The following is a 25,783-nucleotide window of genomic DNA, read 5'->3' as shown; positions in this document are numbered from 1 at the left end:
GTCCAATTTTGCTCCAGTGGAGCCTTGGCTGTGGGAGGGGAAGAGACACACAGAGAGAAAGGAAAAGGGGAAGGGTGGAGAAGCAGATGGGTGTTTCCCTGTGTGCCCTGACCAAGAATCAAACCCAGGACTTCGACATGCCAGGCTGATGCTCTACCACTGAGCCAACTGCTAGGGCCCCATTTACCAAAATTTATAACTCTTTTTGAATCATTTTCCTTAAAAAAATACCTGTAAAAATTTATTGTTTTATTAAATATAATAGTAATACCCCACATGATTACTTAGTACTTCAATAAGTACATAAGAGCTGAAAAAATTCCTAGGATGTGAAAACATATCCAAACAGATTATTACAGGTCTCACCAATAATTAGTGCATGATCTAAATATTCATATATGGGTGTGTCTGATACTAACTTCTATAAAATTTACAGTACAATTTATTGCCTCTGAAGAACTCTTCCAAAAACATTGTTAATACTGTATAGTGATTAAAAACAGGAACTTTATGGAGTTAAGACAAAGCTAGACCCCAATGCTAGCTTAATCATTTACTAGCTGCTCAACTTAGGCAAAAATAGCCTTTCTAATCTTCAGCTTCCTAATATGCAAAATGGAAGAATATCAACATTTCAGTATTGTTTTTTAAGTTCTAAAAAATAAATATGCAAAGTGCCTAGTACAACATTTGACATATATATAATTCAACTACGCAATAAATACTGGACACACATAAAACAGAAAGCAAAGGATAACACATTATATTTAATCGCACACAGTAGTCTCCTCTCCCCTGCAGTTTTGCTTTCTACAGATTTAGTTACCTGCCACCAATCATACTAGAAAACATTTAAATGAAAAATTCCAGAAATAATTCATATGTTTTAAATAGCGAGCCATTCTGAATAGTCTGAAGATATTTCAGGCTATCTAGCTGTGTCATGCCTGGGAAGTCAACCATCCCTTTCTCCAGTGACTCCACACTCTATATGCTACCCACAGTCATAAGATAGACTATCAGGTATCAGAGTGCTGTGTTCAAATATCACTTATTTTACTAAATACGGCCCCAAAGCACAGATGTAGTGATGCTAGCAGGACGGATATGCCAAAGAGAAACTAAAGTGCTCTGTTTAAGTGAAAATGTGTAAGTTCTTAAATTATTAGTAAGAAAAGAAAAAAAAGTTGTATGCTGAGTTTGCTAAGATCTATAGTATGAATGAATCTTCTATCCATGAAATTGTAAAAAGGAGAAAAAAATTCATACTGGTTTTGCTGTTGCACTTCAAACGACAAAATTATGCACAAATTTGGGGTAGGAGACATAAACAGAAAATGTGTCATGATTGATGTTACCCCAGGAAGCAATGTGTAAATGTGAAGACTTCACCAAGGGATCCCCTGAACCCAGTGACCACATTCACATAACTTTTATTATGAAATAGTTATAATTGTTTTATTTTATTATTTATTGTTAATACTTATTGTACCAAATTCATAAATTAAATTTCATCATATGTACATATAAATATATATATGAAAAAACACAGTATAAACAGGCTTTGTTCTATCCACAGTTTCAGGCATCAAGAGGGTGTATTGAAACGTATCCCCTGCACATAAGTGGGGACTACTATATTCTCAATTTTTAAATCTTTATTCTTAAAGAAAAAAATTCACACATTTATAATAATTCCCATACTAATGTTTTTATTCTACATTAAATATCAATCACAAAACCCAGAGGTACATGAAAGATTTTAAGATTAATAATATTCATAAATGATCCTTAAATTCAAGTCCAACATTTGCACATGGAATATATTTTCAATACCAAAAACACAAAGTTAAAGTAATAGATTGTTTTTCATGTGATCATACATCCTTGAGATGATTATAGAATAGCATCATCTGAAATAAGGGAGTCTAAATTATAAAAGTCAAATCAATAAAGAAACAGGAATACCAAATGCAAATGCACTCAGCATAAATTAATTACATTTGATTCATCTTGCTCAATTTTCCAATGCTTGGAAATAAATACATATTGTGTGATAACTATACCAATGAAAATTTAAAATATTTTTGTTCTTATCATAGAATCTTAAAGAAAATACTCTATTACTTTATACCTTTCCCAATTTTAGAATGATAAATAACAAGAAGTGAAAACAGTAATTATAACTAAGATTTTCAAAATTAAGAAAGTAATTGAGATATGTTTTCAAATACCCAAAATACACTTTAAAACTTAACTTACTTCTCTTTGAGTTCTGATACTTTTTGACCAACAGAATTAAGAAGCTCTTCTAGTTTCCTTTTTCTGTCTTCAGTTTTCTTTAAATTTCTAAAATATAATTCAATTTTATGTCATTCTATTTTAGATATCAACAAATACAGCAATAGCACTTTCAAATGTAATCTTGTAATAAATAAGTGAAAATAAAATAGTCATTAATTCAGTAGTCATAACTTTACTTAGAATTTGATTTGAAAAGTAATGCTCAAAGTAAAAATATATTCTCTGACTTAACTATACCACTTCTAGGAGTCTGTATTTAAAAACGCTTGTGTGTTCAGATTACTAGAATAAAATGGTAAACATAGTCATTTATCTTCTCTCCCTTCTTAAACTCTACCAAATAAGACCAAGGGAATAAAAAATATATAAATGAACATGAAGAAAGATAATGAAGGAGAAAAATATTACAAAATAGAAATTTAATAAAATTTTGAAAGATGATAACATACAAGAATGCAAAAGATCAAAAGTTAAATAGTTTCAGAAAGAGAAGCTAGAAAAACTTTAAAATGACATGTAGACAACAGGTACCTCTGAAGATATAATAGAGCTAAATATGGAGGACTGCTTAATAGTAGATATAATATAGAGTTTTACTCAGATTGCCTCCCCAAACTGTGTTCTTAACACAATCCAGAAAGTTAAGCTCATACCCTCCCATCACCTCCGTGCACCCCTACTCACACCCTAGATGGAAGCTATGAGGATTCCTCTGGAGAAATGACTGACCTCTTCCCTCCAAAATACTCACAAGCATTAAGAGGTAGCTATCAAATGGCCAGGCCAAATTGGTGCATATTGCTGGGCAATTGTATGAAGCCTCCTGGAGGGCTTGTCAAAACACAGACTGCAAGGCTCCCATCCCCTGCCGTGTATCTGATTCACTAAGTATGACTGAAGTTCAAAAATGTGTACTTCCCCCACCCCTCAAGTAAGAAGCAAAGGGGAGGCAGACAGACTCCTCCATGAGCCCAACCGGGACTGCCCAGCAAGCCCCACTAGGGGGCGATGCTCTGCCCATCTGGGCTATTGCTCTGCTGCAATCAGAGTCATTCTAGCGCCTGAGGTGGAGACCATGGAGCCATCCTCAGCACAAGGGGCCAACTGTGCTCCAATGGAGCCTCAGCTGTGGAGGGGAAGAAAGAGTTAAGAGAAAAAGGAGAGGGGGAAGGGTGGAGAAGCAGATGTGCACTTCTCCCGTGTGCCCTGGCCAGGAATCAAACCTGGGACTCCTGCACACCAGGCTGACGCTCTATCACTGAGCCAACCAGCCAGGGCCAAAAATGTGTACTTTCAATAAGTTCCCAGTCAGGAACCACACTTTGAGAACCATAACAACAGAATGAGGCTTCAAAATTTTCAGATTAAACTACTTCTAGCCCAGTATTATAAAACCAGCCTCAGTTTTGATCACATAATGATATGCTATAGGTAATTTAACACATTGAAAGACATCAAAATATTTTTTATCCCATTTATCCTTTCTTAGGAAGCTAATGCGGAGGAGGTGCTCTAGAAAAATGAAGGACTAAACTGAGAAAGAGAAAGGCAGGAGCCCATAATAAAAGAATACAATCAGAAAAGAGACAAAGGTAATCCCCGGGAAAATGGTGAAAAGAAGTCTCAATGGCTGTAAGCAGCAGGCCCAGGGAAGAACTAAAGAACTAATCCACATCGAAACAGAAGGACAAAAGGCTCTAGTATGGGTTATGCTAAGAAAAAATAAACAGAACACATAGATTCTAAATATATTTTCAGGTCTGACAGGAAGTCCAGGAATAAATATGTGATATATAAACAGCAAAAAGTAATCAATTGAAAAAAATCAGGCAATTATTAATATTAAGAATAACAAAGAGGTATACAAGGAAATAAATATACTTGTTAAATATTTCTCAGCTGTGGAAAATATTTATATGGTTAAAATAATGAAAAAATTAACACAATTAATTTTACAAAATTACATTAAGAAAATTAAGAAGTTTAGGGGGCTAAAAATCTTCCTTGTCTAGATAAAAATAGATAATTCAAATAACTGAACAATCACGAGCACAACATGCCTCTGAGTCTGCATCTGAACAAATGAGATAAACTACAATGCAGACCTAGTAGCAATAGCAAATTGAGACTTTTTAAGTCCCAGAAATAAACGATTAAATTTTCCCCCTACCTGCCCAGATAATGTTTCTGTTTAAAATACACACTATCCCTGGCCAGTATTTCAGTGGATAAGAGTGTCGGCCTGGTGTGTGTACGTCCCGGTTTTAATTTCTGGTCCAGACACACAGAAGTGACCATCACCACTCTTTCCCTGCTCCACCTCTTGCCCTCCCACAGCCAGTGGCTTGACTGATTCGAGCATAGCCCCAGGTGCTGAAAATGGCTCCAATGGAGTGCATCAGTCTTAAGTGCTAAAAATAGCTCGGTACTCAAGCATTGGTCCAAGATGGGGTTGTTGGGTGGATCTCAGTCAGGGTACATGCAGGAGTCTCACTATCTCCCTTTCTCTTACCTAAAAAATTAATTAACTAATTAAAATAATAAAAAATAAATAAAATACATACTAAACATTTTCTAAACCTTAGAAGGCAAAAACAAACAAATCTCCTACTAAATGTCTAAAACCTTCTTTCTTAGATATAGACAAGAAATCCTAAAAAAAATTCCTACTTATATAACTAAGTCATCAAATTGATGAAAATAAATGTTAGAGTTGTCTATATTCTATATGTCACTTACGATTCTAATTCTGCCTGTTCAGTTTCCAAAGGCTGAATTCGTTCCAAGACATGGGAATACTGCACATTGGCTCTGACCCAGGCAGCCAGAGGAGCAGCTGCAGTACTGGCACGCTTAGCATTCTGGAAAACACATCAGAAGTTCCCAGCATCTTAACTTCAAATAAAAGCAAAGTTAATTCTAGTATATTTTACTTAAGCATTTATTTCATAAATCACCCCTCAAAATAAAGGTTTTGTTATACAGCTAAAATAAAAACAAAATGAATTGCTATTTTGATTAAGGTACCACATTTTTCACTCCATAAGACACACTTGTCCCCCCTAAAGAGGAAGGGAAATGCCCGTGCTGCTTATGGAGTAAAAATATGGTACTTTATTAAATATTTTAACACACCATTTGGTTCAGAATTTTTTTTCTTATTTTCCTCCTTAAAACTCTAGGTGTGTCTTATGGTCAGGTGCGTCTTATGGAGCGAAAAATACAGTACTTCTTAGTTTTTGCTTCAAAATCTTTTTAAACCTCATACAGTCTTTAATATAATGATGTTTTATTGATATAGTAAGTACTCTTTCACATTTATAATGAATGTATGTCTGTCCATAACAATGTTCAAGCATCAATTCTTTCTCTTCTACACATAGGATACATCTTTATTAAATAAAAACATATTTCAAACCATTGTTATTAGCATCAAAGAAGATGTACATAACATTTTGAATAAGGGCTCTAAAAAAATACCAGAATCATGGAATTTACACTATTCACTGAAACTAAACATAGTATCCTAACACAGGTACCTGTTTTTATATGCCATGTACACAGGAAGAAAGAAAAGCACACCAGGGAAGTTGGAACTTAAGACACAACAGACTGGTAAGCTACCACTGAGAGCAGACAGGAATATTCAAAAATCACTTATGATAATAAATATGCACCAATTGCCTCCATCCTGGATTCCAGCTTACCAAATTCTGCTGGTGAATGCTTACTACCTATAGTACGTAGAGTTTATTTCTTTTGAACTTACAGTTATTAGACAACCTAAGCTTTGATAATGATAAGTCATCACTTTTTAATAAGCAGGATATTATATAGTATGGAAAGAGAATTTATGGCATAACTCTTAAAAATTACCTTTGGATCAAAAGATCCTTTATTTTTATAAAGAAGTTCTTCAACACTCTCTCTTATTTCCTTCGGAATATTTCGTGCATCAAAGGTTGCTATGTCTTCTCTCACACCTCTTTTGGCAAGGAAACTAAAATTAAAGTACAGTACTTCAAATGAGGTTAAATTTGCTATTTCTTACAAAATGTTAAATTAACAAATACTGTTATCTATTACTAACAGCATGCAATACTGTTAATCTATTAGCTAACAAAAATATAGGGGACTGACGTATATAAGCTTCAAATGGACTATTCAAGTTTTTTTTATTAAACAAAAAGGAGGAGCCCCAAAAAGTTACATAACAGTTTTCCTAATATTCTGTGAATAACCTGGTGCACTAAAATAAAAAAATTACAATCCTGTTATTCTACCCACATCTCTTTATGTGAACTACTGGGTACTCATATGTTCCAGAATATGCTAGAATTTTTTCTGCTTTCTAAGGTAGGAAGATAGGCACATAAAGTGTTATCTGAACTTAAATCTTCTCTCCTATATCCAGACAGAAAAGGACTTTACTATCAGCCTAAATCCTATAATGGAACTGAATATCATAACACTGTTATAATATGAAACCTGAAGCTGCACTGATGCCTATTCAGTAAATGCTCCGTCATTTCTAGTATACATTTTCTTGTATTTATGAGGCTCCCGCTTACTCTGTCTCTGCAGAGTGCAAGGTTCTCTGAGACTAGTGACCCTATTTTCTTCATCACTGAACTGCAGTAAACACAATGCTCTGTACTGTGTGAAGACCAAATAAGTGATGATATCAAGACATCCTTATAGATTTTAAGGTTTCTTCTTCTCCTCTAGACACTTTTAACAATCACTTATGGAGAAAGGAAAATAATAGATCTCGATATTTGTTTCACAGAATATCTCAAAATATCAGAGCAAAGTGTACATCAGATGAAGTAGTTTGAGAAACAATATATGTGCCACATCTTCTTTATCCAATCTTCTATTGAAGGGCTTTTTGGTTGTTTCCATGTCTTGGCCACTGTGAACAGTGCTGCTATGAACATGGGGCTACATGTGTCTTTACGTATCAATGATTCTGAGGTTTTGGGGTATATACCCAGTAGAGGGATTGCTGGGTCATAAGGTAGTTCTATTTGCAGTTTTTTGAGGAACCACCATATACACTATGGAATACTACTCAGCCATAAGAAATGATAACATTAGAACATTTATAGCAAAATGGTGGGATCTTGATAACATGATACGGAGTGAAATAAGTAAATCAGAAAAAAACAAGAACTACATGATTCCATACATTGGTGGAACATAAAAACGAGACTAAGAGACATGGACAAGAGTGTGGTGGTTACCAGGGGTGGGGGGAGGGAGGAAACAGGAGGGAGGGAGGGAGAGATTTAGGGGGAGGGGGAGGGGCACAGAGAAAACTAGATAGAGGGTGACGGAGGACAATCTGACTCTGGGCGAGGGGTATGCAACATAATTTAATACAAGATAACCTAGACATGTTTTCTTTGAATATATGTACCCTGAATTATTAATGTCATCCCATTAACATTAATAAAAATTTATAAAAAAAAATAAAAAAATAAAAAATAAAAATAAAAAAAGAAACAATATAACAAATATTTTAAAATAAAGGGAATGTGTAATTCATTGATGAAATAACATTTTTCACAAATTCAAAGTCTTACCTTTTCATGCTCACCCAAGACATATCAAAGATACCCATCAACCTTAAAACTCCTTCAAGGATATCTCTGATTATATCAGGTGGCATCCGCAGTGAGCGAATTTCTGAAAGAGATTCCGGCTTAATGTTTCCAACAGCTAGTTTTGCTTCATTCACCAGAGGCTAAACAACAAAAGGGGTATTTTTACTTTCAAAAGATACATATGAAAAAATTGTTAGCTCTTTAAAAATTATTGAATATTTTTCATTCAAATAAAAATGACTCCATTTACTAACATTCTTTCTCTTCAGTATCAGATTGCTTTAAAGCACAAAGTACAGCTCAAGATGAGAAAGTAAGAGTACTTGTCACCAAAAACTGCAACAGTCTCATTTGGAAAATCTAATTTGTTTTGCAACAAGTTGCCATTTTCAAGGCTATTTATATTATGTGACCAGTGAATTTAGTCAAGTTTGCAGAAAATGAGCCTAAGAGCTTGTTTTAATTTATCAATACTTTGAGAATATGCTAAGCAAAATAAGTCAGTCAGAAAAAGCTAAAAACTATTTGATTTCACTCATATGTGGGATATGAAACTGAAACTCATAGACACAGGCAACAGTATGGTGGTTACAAGAAAGAAGGGGGAATGGGGTGGTGGGGGACAAAGGGAGCTAAATATAAATACATGGTGACAGGAAATGGTTTGACTTTGGGTGGTGAGCACACAAGTCAATATACAGATTATGAATCATTGAAATGAACACTTGAAATCTATGTGATCCTATTAACCAATGTCACCCCAATAAACTTAATTTTGAAAAAACAAACACTGAGTTTAAGAGAGAAAAAGATTTTTAAACATTATTTAAATAATGGAAAATAAGGCAAAAAAAAGGAAAAGAGCTACTGAAACTAACAATTGAAGTACAAGATTTAAACTAAAATAACATGGGTCTTACTTACTACTTGTTAGAATATAAATTTTGAGACCACAGACCTAAAAAAAAAGTACTTACATTTTTTTTTCTCTACAGTCAAAACAACGTGATTGACAGAAAACAAAGATTATTTTTAATTACCATGAGTAATTTACTTCCTTCTATGGGAGACTTTCCTTCCTGCTCCTCTTTTACAACTGATATTCCAGCAAGAGCCACATTTGGTAATACTATTAGAAAATTACTTCAGTAAATCATGTTTAAACTTCTATTTAAAACTGGAAGCCAAAAATGTAAATGACTCTTATGTTTCCTTTTTCTAACTTACCTGAACTTCTTTTAATTCATCATCAATTTTGTTTTTTCTTTCTTCAATTTTAACAACTTCATCTGCTATTCTGTGCTTTAGTCTTTCAAGTTCTGTCTTTTGTTCACTAGCATCCTATAGAAATATTTAAATGGCATTCTGATAAATTTTAATGCACTCAGTATTGAAAAGCATGATACCAAAACTACAAGTTTTATTTATTTATATATTTTGAGAGAGAGGAAGGGGGATAGGAAGAGAGAGAGGAAATGAGAGAGAACCATCAATTCATTGTTCCACTTAGTTGTGCACCCCATTGATCGCTTTTCATGTGTGCTTTGACCAGAGTTCAAACCGGTGACCTGAGGGGTGGACTGGGAGATCCCCAGGATCAAACCGGTGACCTCATCACTCCAGAATGACACTTTATCCACTGTGCCACTGGCCAATGCAAGAAAATATGTTACTTAAAATGACATTTTCTATAAAATGCTTTTCTAATGTTGACATAAGAACTTCTAAAGTGCCTAGGAAACCAATGATACAATTTACTCTATATTTACTATCAGAAAGAAAGTTGCTATGCTTTACTGTTTTAATATTTTTGAACAGCAAAGCGTTAAATGATTATATAAAAACCAAACATGTCAGAAATGCATAAATTAGGAAATGACCATAATACAAAATATTGTATTTTGCAACAAATAACCCAGAGAGGTTAGTATTATTACGTTCATTTCATAAAAAAGAAAACTAAAAATGAAGTCTTCTGCAATTCCAATAGTAGAAACTAAAATTCTTACAGACTCTAGTATATTAGAAGTTGGTATTTCTGTATTTTAGAGAAAATTAATTGAAATCATGACAATTTGATGGCAAATATATGTAAAAATTAGTAAAAATTCAAAGAACACATTAAATTATATATTAATAATACATGAATTCTTTACTCATGAATCAGGGTCCTACATATATAAAAATGCTAGAATAACATGAATGTTTGTACTTGGTTTATTTATACTAACAGAAAACCAAAGAGAAAATCTGTTAAGAAACCTGTTAAAAGTCCTTACAGCAGTGTTCTCAACTATCTTATAAATTCAGGGAGCTTCAAACTTAATGCCTGGTGTCCTATTTCCATATATGTTGATATACTTAGTCTGGATGCAGCGAGACTACAGATATTTTTAAAGACTTCCCAGGTGGCTCCAATCTGTAGTCAAAACTGAGACTCACTGAACCAACCAATTTTTCCGTATATTCCCCTCTTATCTTCAGGCACCTTCTCATCACCAGCTCAGTCAAATTTCCTACATTCCATCAGAACCTCTACCCTTGTATCAACGCCACTATTCCTAAAGAGGGAAGCATTTTCTCCATTTCCTAAAGTCAAAATCTCCCTTAAAGGCTCAGTTGATATGCTTCTTCTCTTATTAACTTTCTCTTCCAACTGGAAATTATCCTTTTCTGAGCTCTCATTGTGTTACTTTGTACTTGCTTTATGTCATAAGCTTTAGAAGTTGCTGTTTGGTACTTAAACTGTCTCTCCAGACTACATTTTTTTTAAATAACAAACAGAAATGTCTGCTATTTACCATTAAGCAAAATTAATCAAGTAGTCAAGTCTTGGAAAAACCTCTTCTTAGACTATCCCAGAGAAAGAGTATTACAACACTCAGTGTATATTACTAATGCTCACCAGTCTGAGAGTACACAGGCACACACAGAGTTGAATATTTTCCTTTTATAAATATATAAGTATTAACAGTATTATCCTTTATCTAGCCTTCAGTTTTTTCATATTTCATATTAATCTTTAAAAGTTAGAAGTATTTGACAGATATTTTTAACAATCAAAATGGCTTGATACTTTAAGTAAATATTTATATTAATTTGGTTCTAAACTACCTTGAGAAAAAACTGTGCTAAAATTTAATAGTATTAAAACTATATTTGATTTTCTGATATATTATTTATCAGTTCAGGAACTCAATAAAATTATGTTGGAAATAATAAATGCGAACATAACGATCGATTATCTGGAAATAATATTGCCTTTTAAAATTTTACACATGCCCTTGAATTTATTTTGATATATCAGGAGAAATCTTTTTATTAAGGAATTCAAATCAGTCAGGATAACCTTCTTGTGAAGCTCTCAATATGTAAGTCCCCTTCCCATATTCAGATTTCCAATAAAGATGACTAGACAAAAAGAATGACCCTTGTATGAATAGTGAGAAGCAAATATATATATATATTCAAGAAAAATGAAATTTCATAAAATATCCTCCAAATGCTAAGTAGAGCTGCTGCAACACTGAAACAAAAGAAAAAGGAACACTGACAAAAGAAAACATTTAAAAGCTTAAAAAAATCTTGAAATATAACAGAAATGAAAAACTCAGAAGAATTAGAAAATAAAGAAGAGCCTGACCTCTGGTGGCGCAGTGGATAAAGCATCGACCTGGAAATGCTGAGGTCGCTGGTTTGAAACCCTGGGCTTGCCTGGTCAAGGCACATATGGGAGTTGATGCTTCCAGCTCCTCCCCCCTTCTCTCCCTCTGTCTCTCTCTCTCTCCTCTCTAAAAAAAAAAAATATATATATATATATATATATATATATATATCAGAAAATAAAGGAGAGAAACTTTTGAAGCAAATAGATAAAGAATAAAACAGGTTAGGAAACAAGAAAATTAGAGAAGCGAGAAGCGACCAGAAAGCTCTAAGAAAATAAAATAAATATTCTAAAAAGCAAGAACAGAGAAATTGAGGAAAAGGAATTATCAAGAAAATAATTTGGCCCTGGCCGGTTGGCTCAGCGGTAGAGCGTCGGCCTGGCGTGCAGGAGTCCCAGGTTCGATTCCTAGCCAGGGCACACAGGAGAAGCACCCATCTGCTTCTCCACCCCTCCCCCTCTCCTTCCTCTCTGTCTCTCTCTTCCCCTCCCGCAGCGGATGGCTCTGTGTCCTCTGCCTCAGGCGCTAGAATGGCTCTGGATGCAACAGAGCAACACCCCAGAGGGGCAGAACATCGCCCCCTGGTGGGCATGCCGGGTGGATCCTGGTCAGGCGCATGTGGGAATCTGTCTGACTGCCTCCCCGTTTTCAGCTTCTGAAAAAATGGGGGAAAAAAAAGAAAAGAAAAAAAAGAAAATAATTTAATATGAGAGAGCAATCAATGAGCAACTAAAGTGCCACAACGAAGAATTGATGTTTCTCATCTCCCTTCCTCTCTGTCCCTGTCTGTCCCTCTCATTGTCTCTATCACAAAAAAAGAAAAGAATTTAAGTAAATTACTCAAACTGAAGAAAATAAGTTTTCAGGTGGAAAGAATCCACACGGTGTTCTGCACAGTGAAGATAAACCTAAACCAAGGCAGATGTCATAACTCTCAGAGCAAGGAAAACAAAGATAGAAAAGATTTTAAGAGGAAAAAAGGCAGTTCATGTCAAAAAGATCAGGAATTAAAAGAGCTTTCAGTGTTTCAATAACAATGGAAGACAGAAAAATAATGGAACGATGCCTTCAATGTCTGTAAGAAAACGTATCCCAACCTAGAATCCTATTCATTCTCAGCACCCACCCAACCACCCAAGGACAGCACAGAGTGAGCACATGTGTGAGATCTCAAAGTTTGTTTCTCATGTATCCTTTCTCCAGAAGCTCTTGGGGACAACGTCACAGAGACAATGGAGTAAACCAAATGGTGATGAATGATCCCAGGATTAGAAAAAAACAAGTCAGGAGACTAGCAGAGAATGTTCTAGATGGCTGATAAAAATTTAAGAATAGCTAGTTGGTGCTCTTTAAAATCTTGCCAGAATTTTTATTTTTAATTTTGAAAATATGTAGTTTGTGGAGTCATGCCATTCTCCTTCCTGACTAAGCAGAAGACTGGATGAAAGATTATCTTTTAGAGAAATTAAGTAAAAAAATCTCTGGATTTGGGATTACCGAGCAGAATGAGGACCAGAATGAGGTCAAATACTGAAATCAAGGAGATTATATTTTTGATGACTATCATGCTGAGTACCTTTTCATGTCTTCACTGACCTTTCACATGTCTTCATTCATAAAGAATATATTCAAATCTCTTGCCCAATTAAAAAATTGTATTGTTTATTATTATTGAGTTAAAATATTTTCTATATTGTGGATAAAAGTCATTTATCAGATATATATTTTATAAATAATTTTTCCCAGCTTAAAACTTCTCTTTTAATTTTCTTCACAATTTATTTTAATGAGCAGAAGTTTTTAACTGGATGTGGCCCATCATAACAATTTTTTTCTTCTTCTACTTTGGTATAACATCTAATAAATCTTCACCTTACTCAACATCATAAAGATTTTCTCCGGTTTTCTTCCAAAATTTTATAATTTTATGCTGTACATGTATATCTACAATCTGTATCAAATTAATTTTAATATAATTTTAAGGTAAAAATATGAGTTTTTCTTTCCATGTGGATATAAAAATATTCCAGAACCATTTTTTAAAAAGACTATCCTTTCCCCATTTTATTGGCATTTTTGTATAAAATCATTTGTGCAAGTCTATATCTAGGCTCCAGAACGCTCCAATGATCTATGTCTATTATTATACTGATAGTTCCTTCATTACTGTAGCTCTATAAGTCTCAAATCATTTCTTCCAACTTAATTATTTTTAAGAAATTTTGTGCCATATACTTTTGAGATACATGCTTTTTTTTTTTAATTTTTTTTTTTTTTGTATTTTTCTGAAGCTGGAAACAGGGAGAGATTGAGTCAGACAGACTCCCGCATGCGCCCGACTGGGATCCACCTGGCACGCCCACCAGGGGCGATGCTCTGCCCATCAGGGCGATACTCTGCCCCTCCGGGGCGTTGCTCCGTTGCGACCAGAGCCACTCTAGTGCCTGGGCAGAGGCCAAGGAGCCATCCCCAGCGCCCGGGCCATCTTTGCTCCAGTGGAGCCTCAGCTGCGGGAGGGGAAGAGAGAGATAGAGAAGAAGGAGAGGGGGAGGGGTAGAGAAGCAGATGGGAGCTTCTCCTGTGTGCCCTGGCCGGGAATCGAACCGGGACTTCTGCACGCCAGGCCGACGCTCTACCACTGAACCAAACGGCCAGGGCCGAGATATCTGCTTTTTGAAGTCCTTTAATTACATGCTTTACAATATTTAATTACATTAAATATTTTAGTTAATTTAAATAAAAGAGGTATTATGCTTGAAGTTTGGATTTTTTTTCTTTTGTTTTCTTGTGAGAGAGAGAGAGACAGTGAGAGGGACAGACAGACAGGAAGGGATAGAGATAAGAAGCATCAACTCTTCACTGAAGCACCTTAGTTGTTCATGGATTGCTTTCTCATATATGCCTTGACTGGGGGGCTACAGCAGAGTGAGTGACCCCTTGTTCAAGCCAGAGACCTTGGGCTCAAGCCAGCAACATTGGACTTCAAGCCAGCAACCTTTGGACTTAAGCCAGCAACCATGGGATCATTTCTATGATCCCATGCTCAAGCCAGCAACCCTGCACTCAAGCTGGTGAGCCTGCACTCAAGCTGGATGAGCCCGCGCTCAAGCTGGCGACCTCGGGTTTCAAAACTGTGTCCTCTGTGTCCCAGGTTGATGCTCTATCCACTGTACCACTTCCTGGTGAGGCTTGAAGTCAGTTTAATAATCACCAACATGGAGACATAATCAAGGAGTTATTTCTAACAGAATTTAATGATTCATTACATGTAAGAACTGGGGGGGGGGGGAGTCTAATATGATTTAACTTCTGTCTGAATAATTAGCTATATTGTAGTGCCAAAACCCAAGGAAAGAAATACAGTCGTCCCTTGTCATATCACAGGTCACTTTTTGCTGTCTCACTGTATTGCAGGTTTTTAAATTGTATATATCCAATTTTGTATCGCGGATTTTTCACTATATTGCAAGATTTGGCAGTATATAAGCATTTTTACATATTTATTATTTTAATTATTTTTGCAGTAAAGTAAGCATTTTCTAGCCTGAAAAAATCAAAATATAAAAAATATATTAAAAATATTAATTAAAACATATTAAAAGAATATTAAATCAAAATAAAATATGTAGCATACAGCAGATGAGCTGTAATGTTCTTCTTGGCTGTGCAGTACATTCATCTCATTGTCATCACCTTAATCGTCATCAGCACTGCACAGCTAATTCATTATCATCTTCATCATTCAAGTTGTAGTATATTCACTGGTGAATACCCACTGGTGAATAGAATTTTATATGTTGTTAAAATTACATAGGTTTAAGAGTGTAGAAAGTGCTTAAGAGCATAGGAAGTGTTTATAAGAGTGTGGGAAAGGTTTATAAGAGTGTGGGGAGGGTTTATAAAGCCTTAAAAATATATAAATAATAAAATAAATATAAGATGGTCCTGCCCGGTTGGCTCAGTGGTAGAGCGTCAGCCTGGCGTGCGGAAGTCCCAGGTTCGATTTCCGGCCAGGGCACACAGGAGAAGCGCCCATCTGCTTCTCCAACCCTCCCCCTCTCCTTCCTCTCTGTCTCTCTCTTCCCCTCCCGCAGCCAAGGCTCCATTGGAGCAAAAATGGCCCACGCGCTGGGGATGGCTCCATGGCCTCTGCCTCAGGCGCTAGACTGACTTTGATCACAACAGAGCGACCCCCTGATGGGCAGAGCATCGCCCCCTGGTGGGCGTGCCAGGTGGATCCTGGTCGGGCACATGCGGGAGTCTGTCTGACTGCCTCCCTGTTTCCAGCTTCAGAAAAATGCAAAAAAACAAACAAACAAAATAAAATAAATATAAGGTCACTACTTCATGGACTTTGCCTATTGTGGGGGATTCTGGAACCTAACCTCCATGATAGATGAGGTACCACTGTATAGAAGAGAAAAATTATGAGTTCAGTTCTGAATCTTTTTCAAACTGTAATTCTAATTGGACTTCCACAAAAACATGTCTAACAGATTATTAGATATTTGAGTCTGAAATTCAGAGGAGAAATTAAGGCTGAAGGACATAAAGGATGGATTTAATGAGGGTCAGTATGTAGTTAGTAGTAAATAGTAAGGTAGGCCCTGGCCAGTTGGCTTAGCAGTAGAGCATCCACCGATATGTGGAAATCCCAGGTTTGATTCCCAGTTGGAGTATACAAGAGAAGCAACCATCTACTTCTACCCTCCTTCCCACTTCTATCTCTCTTTCCCACAGCCATGGCTCAAATGATTCAAGCAAAGATAGCCCCGGCCTGAGGATGGCTCCATGGCCTCCCTTTTGGTGCTAAAACACCTCGGTTGCTGAGCAATGGAGCAGCGGCCTCAGATGGGCAGAGCATTGCCTGGTAGGGGGCTTGCCAGGTGGATCTTAGAGTGCATGTGGGAGTCTGTCTCTGCCTCCTCACTTCTCACTTAATAATAACACAGTGGTACCTTGAAATACGAGCAGGCCAACATACAAATTCTTTAAGATACAAGCTGCGACTCAGTTCATATTTTTGTTCAAGATCCGAGTGAAATTCTGAGATAAGAGCTATGATTCAGGAAGCTGCCACTAGTTGGCATGTTGGTGCATGGGTCCAGCATCGGCAGCACAACACCAGCATCTCGTTCTTTCTCACGTGTTACCCGCAGAATCAAGTCAAATCTTGTGCGCTTTATTCATTCTCACATCATTTTTGCATTTTTTTACTAACTTCTTTTGTGTGCTATCGTGGGGCCGAAGAAAGTGAGTGTAAAGTACAGTGGTGAGGAGAAGAAAAGAATGATGTCGATAGAAGTAAAGCAAGAAATAATAGAAAAACATGAGTGTGGTGTACGAGTGATTAAACTGGCAAGGTGGTACAACTGCAATACATCTACAATTTGTACCATCCTTAAACAACAGGATGCCATCAAAAGCACAAATCCAATGAAAGGAAGTACAATTCTGTCCCAATTAAGGACAAATATCCATGAAGAAATGGAGAAGCTTCTGTCAGAGTGGGTGAAAGAGAAAGAGCTGGCAGGAGATACAGTGACGAAGACTGTAATATGCGAAAAGGCACATATTATTTACAGCGACTTGAAGAAGAAAGAACCATCAACCTCAAAAGAGGCAACAGAAGATACATTTAAGAGCCCTGGCCGGTTGGCTCAGTGGTAGAGCGTGGGCCTGGCATGCAGGAGTCCCGGGTTTGATTCCAGGCCAGGGCACACAGGAGAAGCACCCATCTGCTTCTCCACCCTTCCCCCTCTCCTTCCTTTCTGTCTTTCTCTTCCCCTCCCGCAGCCCAGGCTCCACTGGAGTAAAGTTGGCCAGGCGCTGAGGATGGCTCTATGGCCTCTGCCTCAGGCACTAGAATAGCTCTGGTTGCAACAGAGCAATGCCCCAGATGGGCAGATCATCGCCCCCTGGTGGACATGCCGGGTGGATCCCGGTAGGGAGCATGTGGGAGTCTGATGTGGGAGTCTGTCTGACTGCCTCCCCGTTTCCAGCTTCAGAAAAAAAAAAAAAAGAAGAAGAAGAAGAAGATACGTTTAAAGCGCAAGTCATAGCTGGTTTGAAAATTTCAAGAAGAGATCTGGAATCCACTTGGTGGTGAGGCATGGTGAAGCTGCGAGTGCTGACGTTAAGGCAGCTGAGGAGTTCATCGCACATTTTGCTGCGCTTATTGCAAAAGAAGGCTACATCCCCCAACAAGTGTTCAACTGTGACGAAACAGGATTGTTTTAGGAAAAAAATGCCCCAGAGGACTTTCATCATCACAGAGCATTAGAAGCTGCCAGACCATAAACCCATGAAGAACCGTCTGACCCTTGCATTGTGTGCAAATGCTAGCAGTGATTATAAAGTAAAGCCACTGCCAGTGTATCATTCCGAAAAACCTCAAGCCTTTAAGACTCACAAGATTCTTCAAGAAAAACTTCAGGTTATGTGGCGTGCCAATGCTAGGGCATGAGTTATGTGGCAGCTTTTATTAATGGGTAAATCTCGTCTTTGGTCCTGCAGTGAAGAAATATCTTCAAGAAAATAAACTCCTGCCGAAAGCATTACTAATCCTTGAAAATGCTCCAGACCACCCACCTGGCCTTGAAGATGACATTCTCGATAAGTTCAAATTTATGAAAATCCTCTACTTCCTACCCAACATGACTTCAATCTTGCAACCTATGGATCAGCAGGTCATTTCCAACTTAAAAAGCTTTATACAAAGCACTTGTTCCACCGCTATTTTGAGGTGACTGAGAATACAATTCTAACCCTTCGAGAGTTTTGGAAAGATCACTACAACATCCTGATATGTTTATGCATTATTGATTTGGCATGGCAAGAGGTTACAAGAAGAACCTTGAACTAGGCATGGAAAAAGTTATGGCCTGATGATGTTGCAGACAGGGACTTCGAGGGATTCGAACCAGAGACAGAGACCAAGGTAGAAGTGTTGGAGGAGATTATGTCCCTTGGAAAGTCGATGGGTATGGAGGTAGATGAAGGTGACGTAAACAAACTCGAAGAGGAACATGAGGAGGAACTCTCACCTGAGGAGTTGAAGGAGCTACAGATGATGCAACATATGGAACTTCTACAAGAGATTAGTAGTGAGGAGGAGGTCGAGTCGGAGAAAGTGATTTCTACAAGTGAAATTAAAGACATGCTGGCAATGTGGGAGAAGCTTTCAAGTTTCATTGAAAAGAAACACCCAGAAAAAGTTTCAACTGGTCGTGCTTCAGCACTTTTTAATGACACTTGTCACATTTCTGTAACATTTTAAAAGGCAGGCAAAAGCAAACCTCTTTGGATAGATTTTTATTCAAAAGTCCTGCAAGTGAAAGTGCCAAAATGCAGCCAGAAAGGCAAAAGCAGGTGATAATTAAATGAAAAATACGTACAGTAATGTTAAGCTTAGGTTAAGTTTAAAGTTAAGAAAGTGAAAAAAAAAGTAAAAAAAAAAAACCCAAAAAATAAAGTTAAGAAAGTGCATTATTTTTACAATTAAGTTTTTGTGGTTTCATTTTAATTAAAGAAAGTGCAATTTTAGTTTTGTTTAAAGTAAAGAAAATGCAGTTTTAGTTTACATTTAGTGTTAAGAAAGTGCAGTTCTACTTTATGTATCTACAGTGCCTGTATCCCTTCCTCCCTCCCTCCTCCTCCACCATTCACCTCCATTAGCTGCACTCGTCTGTCTCCAAAGGTAAGAATACAGTACTAAATAACACTTTTTTCTTTTATTTCATATATTTTGTTATGCACTGGTAAAGTAAACATGTGTGTTTCTTAATTAAAAACAAGTCGCCTGACCTGTGGTGGCGCAGTGGGATAAAGCATCGACCTGGAACCCTGAGGTTGCCGGTTCGAAACCTTGGGATTGCCTGGTCAAGGCACATATGGGAGTTGATGCTTCCTGCTCCTCCCCTTTCTCTCTCTTTCTCTCTCTCTCTCTCTCTCTCTCTCTCTCGCTCTCTCCACCCCCCCTCTAAAAATCAATAAATAAAAAAAATAAAATAAATAAATAAATAATGTCTTTTTTTCGTAATTTAGGATGGTTTGGGGATGTTTCACAGGGCTGGAATGGATTAAATTTATTTCTGTTATTTTAAATGGAAAAACTTGTTTGATATACAAGTTAACTGATGAGCTCGGTTACAGAACAAATTAAACTCATATCTCAAGGTACCACTGTAATAATAATAATAATAATAATAATAATAATAAATAGTAAGAACATGCTGGAGCATCATGAAGGTATGAAAATATAAAAGAACACCTGAGAAATCTTTGAAAGGATTTAACAAAAGAAAAGCAAGGACAAAAGCGGATGCAATCAAAATACTTAAAAGATCATAAAAGTGTAAGTAGAATGAATAAAGACTTATTTTGCAAATATTGAGACTTTGAGACTTTAAAGGCAGGATAAATCTTTAAAGCCTAAAAGAGATAATTTTAAGAAAATAAAAGAAAATATCAACTTAAATAGCAGATGGTAAACAAATATTCTTATTTACAGACAAATATATATATAAATTTTAAGTGTTTATACTATTATATTTATAGGGTTTGGGTAAATTATTATATGATTGAGGAGAATACAGTTATGATTTAAAAGACTATTAGGAAACATCATGCTCTTCCACAAAGATCAAGGAGATGATACTATCAGGTTGACTCAGCATAGACAACATTGTTTAAATCACATAAAACGTTGCTTCTCACTCTGACTGACAATCAGGTATAAAATGGTCTCCCTATGTGCATTTTGTGCTCCTCTAAACATCACCTGCATAGACACTGTGATCTCTTGAAGGGCAGCATCTGCTTCATCTTGCTTAGTTTTAAGTAATACACTTTGTTCTCCAGCTTTTCTGTTCAGTTCGTCCACAAGAGCTTTCGCTTCGTTTAGTTTAGATACACCAGCCTACAGAAATAAAATGTCGATTAGCAATATTTTTAAAAAGAAATTTTATACACACACAGTAAATAAAGCCTATAACAGTAAAGCAAAAGTGTAAATGTACAGATATAAAACATTTGCAAGTAAATGTAGGTTTTTTTCTTATTGCGAATTACACTGCTTTATTCGATTGTATAATCATTAAGATGTTGTAAAAGAATCCACATTGAGGACAGGCACCATGCTGGGTCTTTAAAGATATATTTATCTAATACACACACACAAGTACCACTGACAAAATTAAGTTGCAACTCAGCAAGTTGAAGTGATTTGTCCACAGCATCATAGAGAACTAAATTAGGAAATTAAACCTCCCAAAGCATGTATAGTTAATGGCTTAGCATAAATAAGAGTGAATCATTAGAAAGAAGGATAAAGATAACTGCCAATTAAGATAAATCCTAGTTTATTACACTAACAAAGAGAAGCTAAAACTCTGAAGAGGAAATGCTAACAATTTTTGAGGCTGGAATCTGAATGCCACATTTAACTTTATGCTCTGTAATTAGAGAAATATAGAAAGAAAAAATGTTCAGAATGTACTAAGTGACAGGAATAGAATATTTTACAAAATATACTTTTAATGTTTATTATAAAGTATAATCCTCTATATGTTTTAATTAATAGATTTTTCTGAATTTCTAATAATGCTTTTATGTGAGAGACTTTTAAAGACAGCACCATAAGCTATAAAATCACAAAAATACCATATAAAAATAATGAAAGAAAACAAAAACATTACTACCATCTAGTGGGCAATATAGGTAGGTAAATGAAATTGTTTTAAGGAATTTAATCTAGTACAATATTTATTTACATGAAATATATGCCACAGAATACATGGATTGTAGACAGATAAAATAATTAAATATTACCAATATTATACCTGCAAATGACTCTGTCTTTTTAATAACTCTTTTTTCTTGCTGCTACTAATGGCAGAATATACGTGTAAAAAGGTCATATATCGGCTTGGTGTAGCACCGTATGCTTTACAAGATTTGTGGATTAATAAAAATAATTTTAAAAATTCAGGATCAACTAGAAAGAGATAGAAAACAAAATGAGTTAATATATGAATGACCTATTAAGAATTAGAGAAAATAGTATTAATTATATTTAATTCATGCCAGGTTCTTCCACCTATGTAACTATGAGATATCTTTGTGTAAAGGTATATAAGCATTCTTAAGCTATCTATCCATATCTCTATTTTCCTTATGAATTTTGAGTTATTTAATTCCAGTGGTCTTTCTCCTTCCATTGTTATTTATTTCCCCTGCACTTTTATTGCAACAAGAAAGATAAATCTACAAGTTGTCATAGCATATAAATTAATTGGAACTATAGAACCTATGTAATCCAGAAGTAAGACCAATAAAAATTGCTTGAATGGAAAAGAGATACCTATTCACTCCCATTTGACACAGGAAAAAGCAGGATTTCAAATGCCAAAAAACTAAGAATATGTTCATATTAGATTCAACACATCCATGACCAAACATCATCTTCCTCTCATTGCCACAATCTACTTCCATCAGTTAATAAAATCAACTTCTAATAAATTTTCTAAGCCAGAAACCAGAGAAAAGTTCTGACTCCTTCTTCCTTGTATGCCACAGTAATTAAATAATGAAGTCCTTTTAGAATACCTCTATTATCTCACCAAGTCCATTCCTCCCTCTCAGATTACTGCAACAGCCTTCTATAGTGGTCCAAGTGCCTTTGGTTTCTCCCTACACCAATCTGTCATTAACCGAATAAATAGCTGGACCCAGAGATTTCTCTTTCTAAAAACGAGACTCTGGTTACATATCTACTAAAATCTCTCAATTGCCCCACATCACCCACCAGTTAGAATACAAATTCCTTAGTATTACATAGAAGGCTCGTTATTACTTGATCCTGCCTATCTTTTACTCTTCATCCAATAATCTACTAATTATACCTCATATGTTTCAGCCATAAAAATTCCTGTTTTATTTCTCCAAGCCTTTTCCATGCTAGGCATTCTAACAAGAATACCCATCCCTAAATTGCCTGTGTGGGCAATATCCATTTCCTATAATATTTGTCAATTAAAAATTTCACTTTCCAAAGTACTTCATAAAAATGTCTACCATCACTTATCTTACTATGTCAGAGGTTTATGTTTATATACAACATAATTCTTGCTATCACTAGACAATTAGCTCCTACGTCATCTCTAGCATACAGCTCAGTAGCTAAAATAAAAATACTTGATGATTAGATGTTATATAAATAAGTGAATGAATATGCTATCATATAAAAGAAATATAGAGACCACAGTCAAAGTTAATTTAGAACTGGAGAAAATAATGAGAATGTTATAGTTAAAAAAATATAATGTCCATACTCAAAGAATATCATAAAACTTTTTCAGGTATAAATTGAGTACCATGACATATATAAATAATAAAATTATATGAAAAGTTTAGGCTACTAGCCAAAGACTCTAAGCCAGGGGTCAGGAACCGTTTTGGCTGAGAGAGCCATGAACGCCAGATATTTTAAAATGTAATTCTGTGAGAGCCATACAACAACCCATGTATGTTACGCATTATCCAATAAAAATTTGGTGTTGTCCCAGAGGACAGCTGTGATTGGCTCCAGCCACCCGCAACCATTAACATGAGTGGTAGGAAATGAATGGATTGTAATACATGAGAATGTTTTATATTTTTAACGTTATTATTTTTTTCATTAAAAATTTGTCTGTGATCAATTCCCGGCCAATGCACACAGGAGAAGCGCCCATCTGCTTCTCCACCCCTCCCCCTCTCCTTCCTCTCTGTCTCTCTCTTCCCCTCCCGCAGCCAAGGCTCCAATGGAGCAAAGATGGCCTGGGCGCTGGGGATGGCTCCTTGGCCTCTGCCCCAGGCGCTAGAGTGGCTCTGGTCTTGGCAGAGCGACGCCCCGGAGGGGCAGAGCATCGCCCCCTGGTGGGCGTGCCGGGTGGATCCCGGTTGGGCGCATGCGGGAGTCTGTCTGACTGTCTCTCCCCATTTCTAGCTTCAGAAAAAATACAAAAAAAAAAAATTTGTCTGTGAGCCAGGTGCAGCCATCAAAAGAGTCACATCTGGCTCAAGAGCCATAGGTTCCCAACCCCTGCTCTAAGCAATATAAGGAAGCCATTCAGATCATCAGAGTCAAATATATAATTATTAAATTCTTACATTCAAACAATAGATATTCTAGTAGGTCCTACATGACATTTAAATAAACATTTATTTTTTTAAAAAGGCTTTAAAGTTCAGTTTTCATCAAAAGGAGATATAATTTTGTCAGTTTAGTATTATTGAAATTCATAATCATTGTGAATCTTTAATGGATCTGTAACATTAGATGGCCATTTCAGAAATAAAAAAGTTATAATTTCATCAAAATTACCTGAATATTTTTTTTCTTCTTTTCTTTTTTTGTCACTACACTTTTCTTCACTATCTGTTTCATTAAATAACATTTCAGGTATCTAAAAAAGAAACATTATTCTTTAAACCTCAATTCAGTATAACAACATTTAAGTAAGTAAATTCAATATGAGAGGTTAAAAACATTTCACATACACACACACAGTATTAACTGCACGTGCCACATAGGAGTCTTTCCAGACTAAAAGAAAAAAATAATATATTCATCTTTAGAAGACATTATTTCTTAGACAATATTTTGACATATACCAACCATTAATTGAATGTAAATTAATGACACTTAGAGAAAAGCTCCAGTATCTTGTTTTAAAGATTAGACATTAAGTGAAAGAAATCACAATCTAGACTAAATTAGAAAATAATTAAAAATGCCATTTAAAATCACATAACAATGAAAATATTTAGCATAAAACAAAATGCATACATGGCATTGCTTATTTTCTTGAATAGTAACTGAAAGCAAATAAAAATTTAATAATTGATAATTCTAGAAACTATCTATTGTCTAGGAATAAATAAGTTTTTGCCACTATCACAAATAAGAAAATAAAGCCTCATAAACAAATCATTATTATTGCAGGAAGAAAAATGACAATTTTATAGCATTACTATTTTAAAATATATAAAAACTCTTAAGCTTCCTGGAAAAAAATTAATAGAACTATGAAATTTTAAAACTAAGCCAGAAAACTTCAACTTCTTTTACCCAATCCAGATAACATTAACAGCAAGAGAAAGCACAAGTAATCCAGGTAATTAGGTCAAAAAACTCATTTTCTGAATTTCTCAGACTGCATAGAATGTGAGTCAAAGATCCCCAAACTAACGACAGGTCTAAAAGGGCCATGATCCTCAAGCCAGAGAACGTTTTTTTCCTCAGATACCTTCACTGATTTCTAACAAAACAGTGACAATTCTGTGAGAATATTTTAAATTTACACTTTTAAATCAATGGAAATTTGTTTCTTTGAAACTTGCTTTCTTTAAAATTCTCTATGCCAGCCTGACCAGGCGGTGGCACAATGGATAGAGTGTCAGACTGGGATGCAGAAGACCCAGGTTTGAGACACCTAGGTCGCCAGCTTGAGCACAGGCTCATCTGATTTAAGCAAAGCTCACCAGCTTGGATCCAAGGTCGCTGGCTTGAGCAAGGGATTTCTCGGTCTGCTGTAGCCCCATGGTCAAGGCACATATGAGAAAACAATCAATGAACAACTAAGGTGTTGCAACAAAAAACTAATGATTAATGCTTCTCATCTCTCTCCATTCCTGTCTGTCCCTATCTATCCTCTCTCCCTCTGTCTCTGTAAAAAAAGAAAAAAAGTCTATGTCATACGTTAACTAGTTTGTAGTAAACATTTCACTACGTATACACATACGGAAGCATCACACTGTACAGCATCAATATCAGAGAGGCATTTAACGCCAGGCGCGCCAGGCGCGCACCCTGGGCCCCGACTTCTAAAGGGCCCCGCAAAACCCCAACTTTACACTTTTCTCTAATGACACCAAGTTTGGCTTTATATGTGCAATTTTAACATTAATAGCACATAATATTTTTTATTTATTTTAAAATATGGTTAACATGTATTTTTATTTTCCCTGTCTCTCTCTTTTTTAAGGGGGCTAATATTTTCTTCTATGTCTGGGGCCTCAACCATCTTAATCCACCTCTGTTAAACAAACACAATTTTTATTTGTCAAGTATACCTTAATAAAGCCAAGGAGGAAAAACAAAAGGTCTATTCCTGAAAAATACCCTACATTGGCAGAGTTTGTCTGAGGGATTTGCCT

At 35.9% G+C, this 25,783-nt stretch overlaps 1 protein-coding gene across 4 annotated transcripts in view; it reads right to left on the bottom strand.

The window, feature by feature from the left end:
• Positions 1 to 25,783, bottom strand: part of DYNC2H1 (dynein cytoplasmic 2 heavy chain 1) — a 320,182-nt gene that overhangs the window by 184,830 nt on the left and 109,569 nt on the right. For all 4 annotated transcript variants that reach the window (XM_066371476.1, XM_066371485.1, XM_066371494.1 and 1 more), the window contains exons 53-60: positions 23,949 to 24,030; positions 21,424 to 21,578; positions 20,364 to 20,501; positions 9,141 to 9,254; positions 7,893 to 8,053; positions 6,181 to 6,304; positions 5,044 to 5,165; positions 2,263 to 2,349 (exon numbers count right to left, since the gene is read on the bottom strand). In XM_066371476.1, the coding sequence (XP_066227573.1) occupies positions 2,263 to 2,349; positions 5,044 to 5,165; positions 6,181 to 6,304; positions 7,893 to 8,053; positions 9,141 to 9,254; positions 20,364 to 20,501; positions 21,424 to 21,578; positions 23,949 to 24,030 (983 nt within the window). The remainder of the gene's footprint in view (positions 1 to 2,262; positions 2,350 to 5,043; positions 5,166 to 6,180; positions 6,305 to 7,892; positions 8,054 to 9,140; positions 9,255 to 20,363; positions 20,502 to 21,423; positions 21,579 to 23,948; positions 24,031 to 25,783) is intronic.

This window comes from Saccopteryx leptura, chromosome 1, assembly GCF_036850995.1.
Source record: "Saccopteryx leptura isolate mSacLep1 chromosome 1, mSacLep1_pri_phased_curated, whole genome shotgun sequence".
Lineage (NCBI taxonomy): Eukaryota > Metazoa > Chordata > Mammalia > Chiroptera > Emballonuridae > Saccopteryx > Saccopteryx leptura.
Note: the sequence above shows the minus strand (reverse complement) of the source record. Positions and strands in the feature narration are given on the sequence as shown.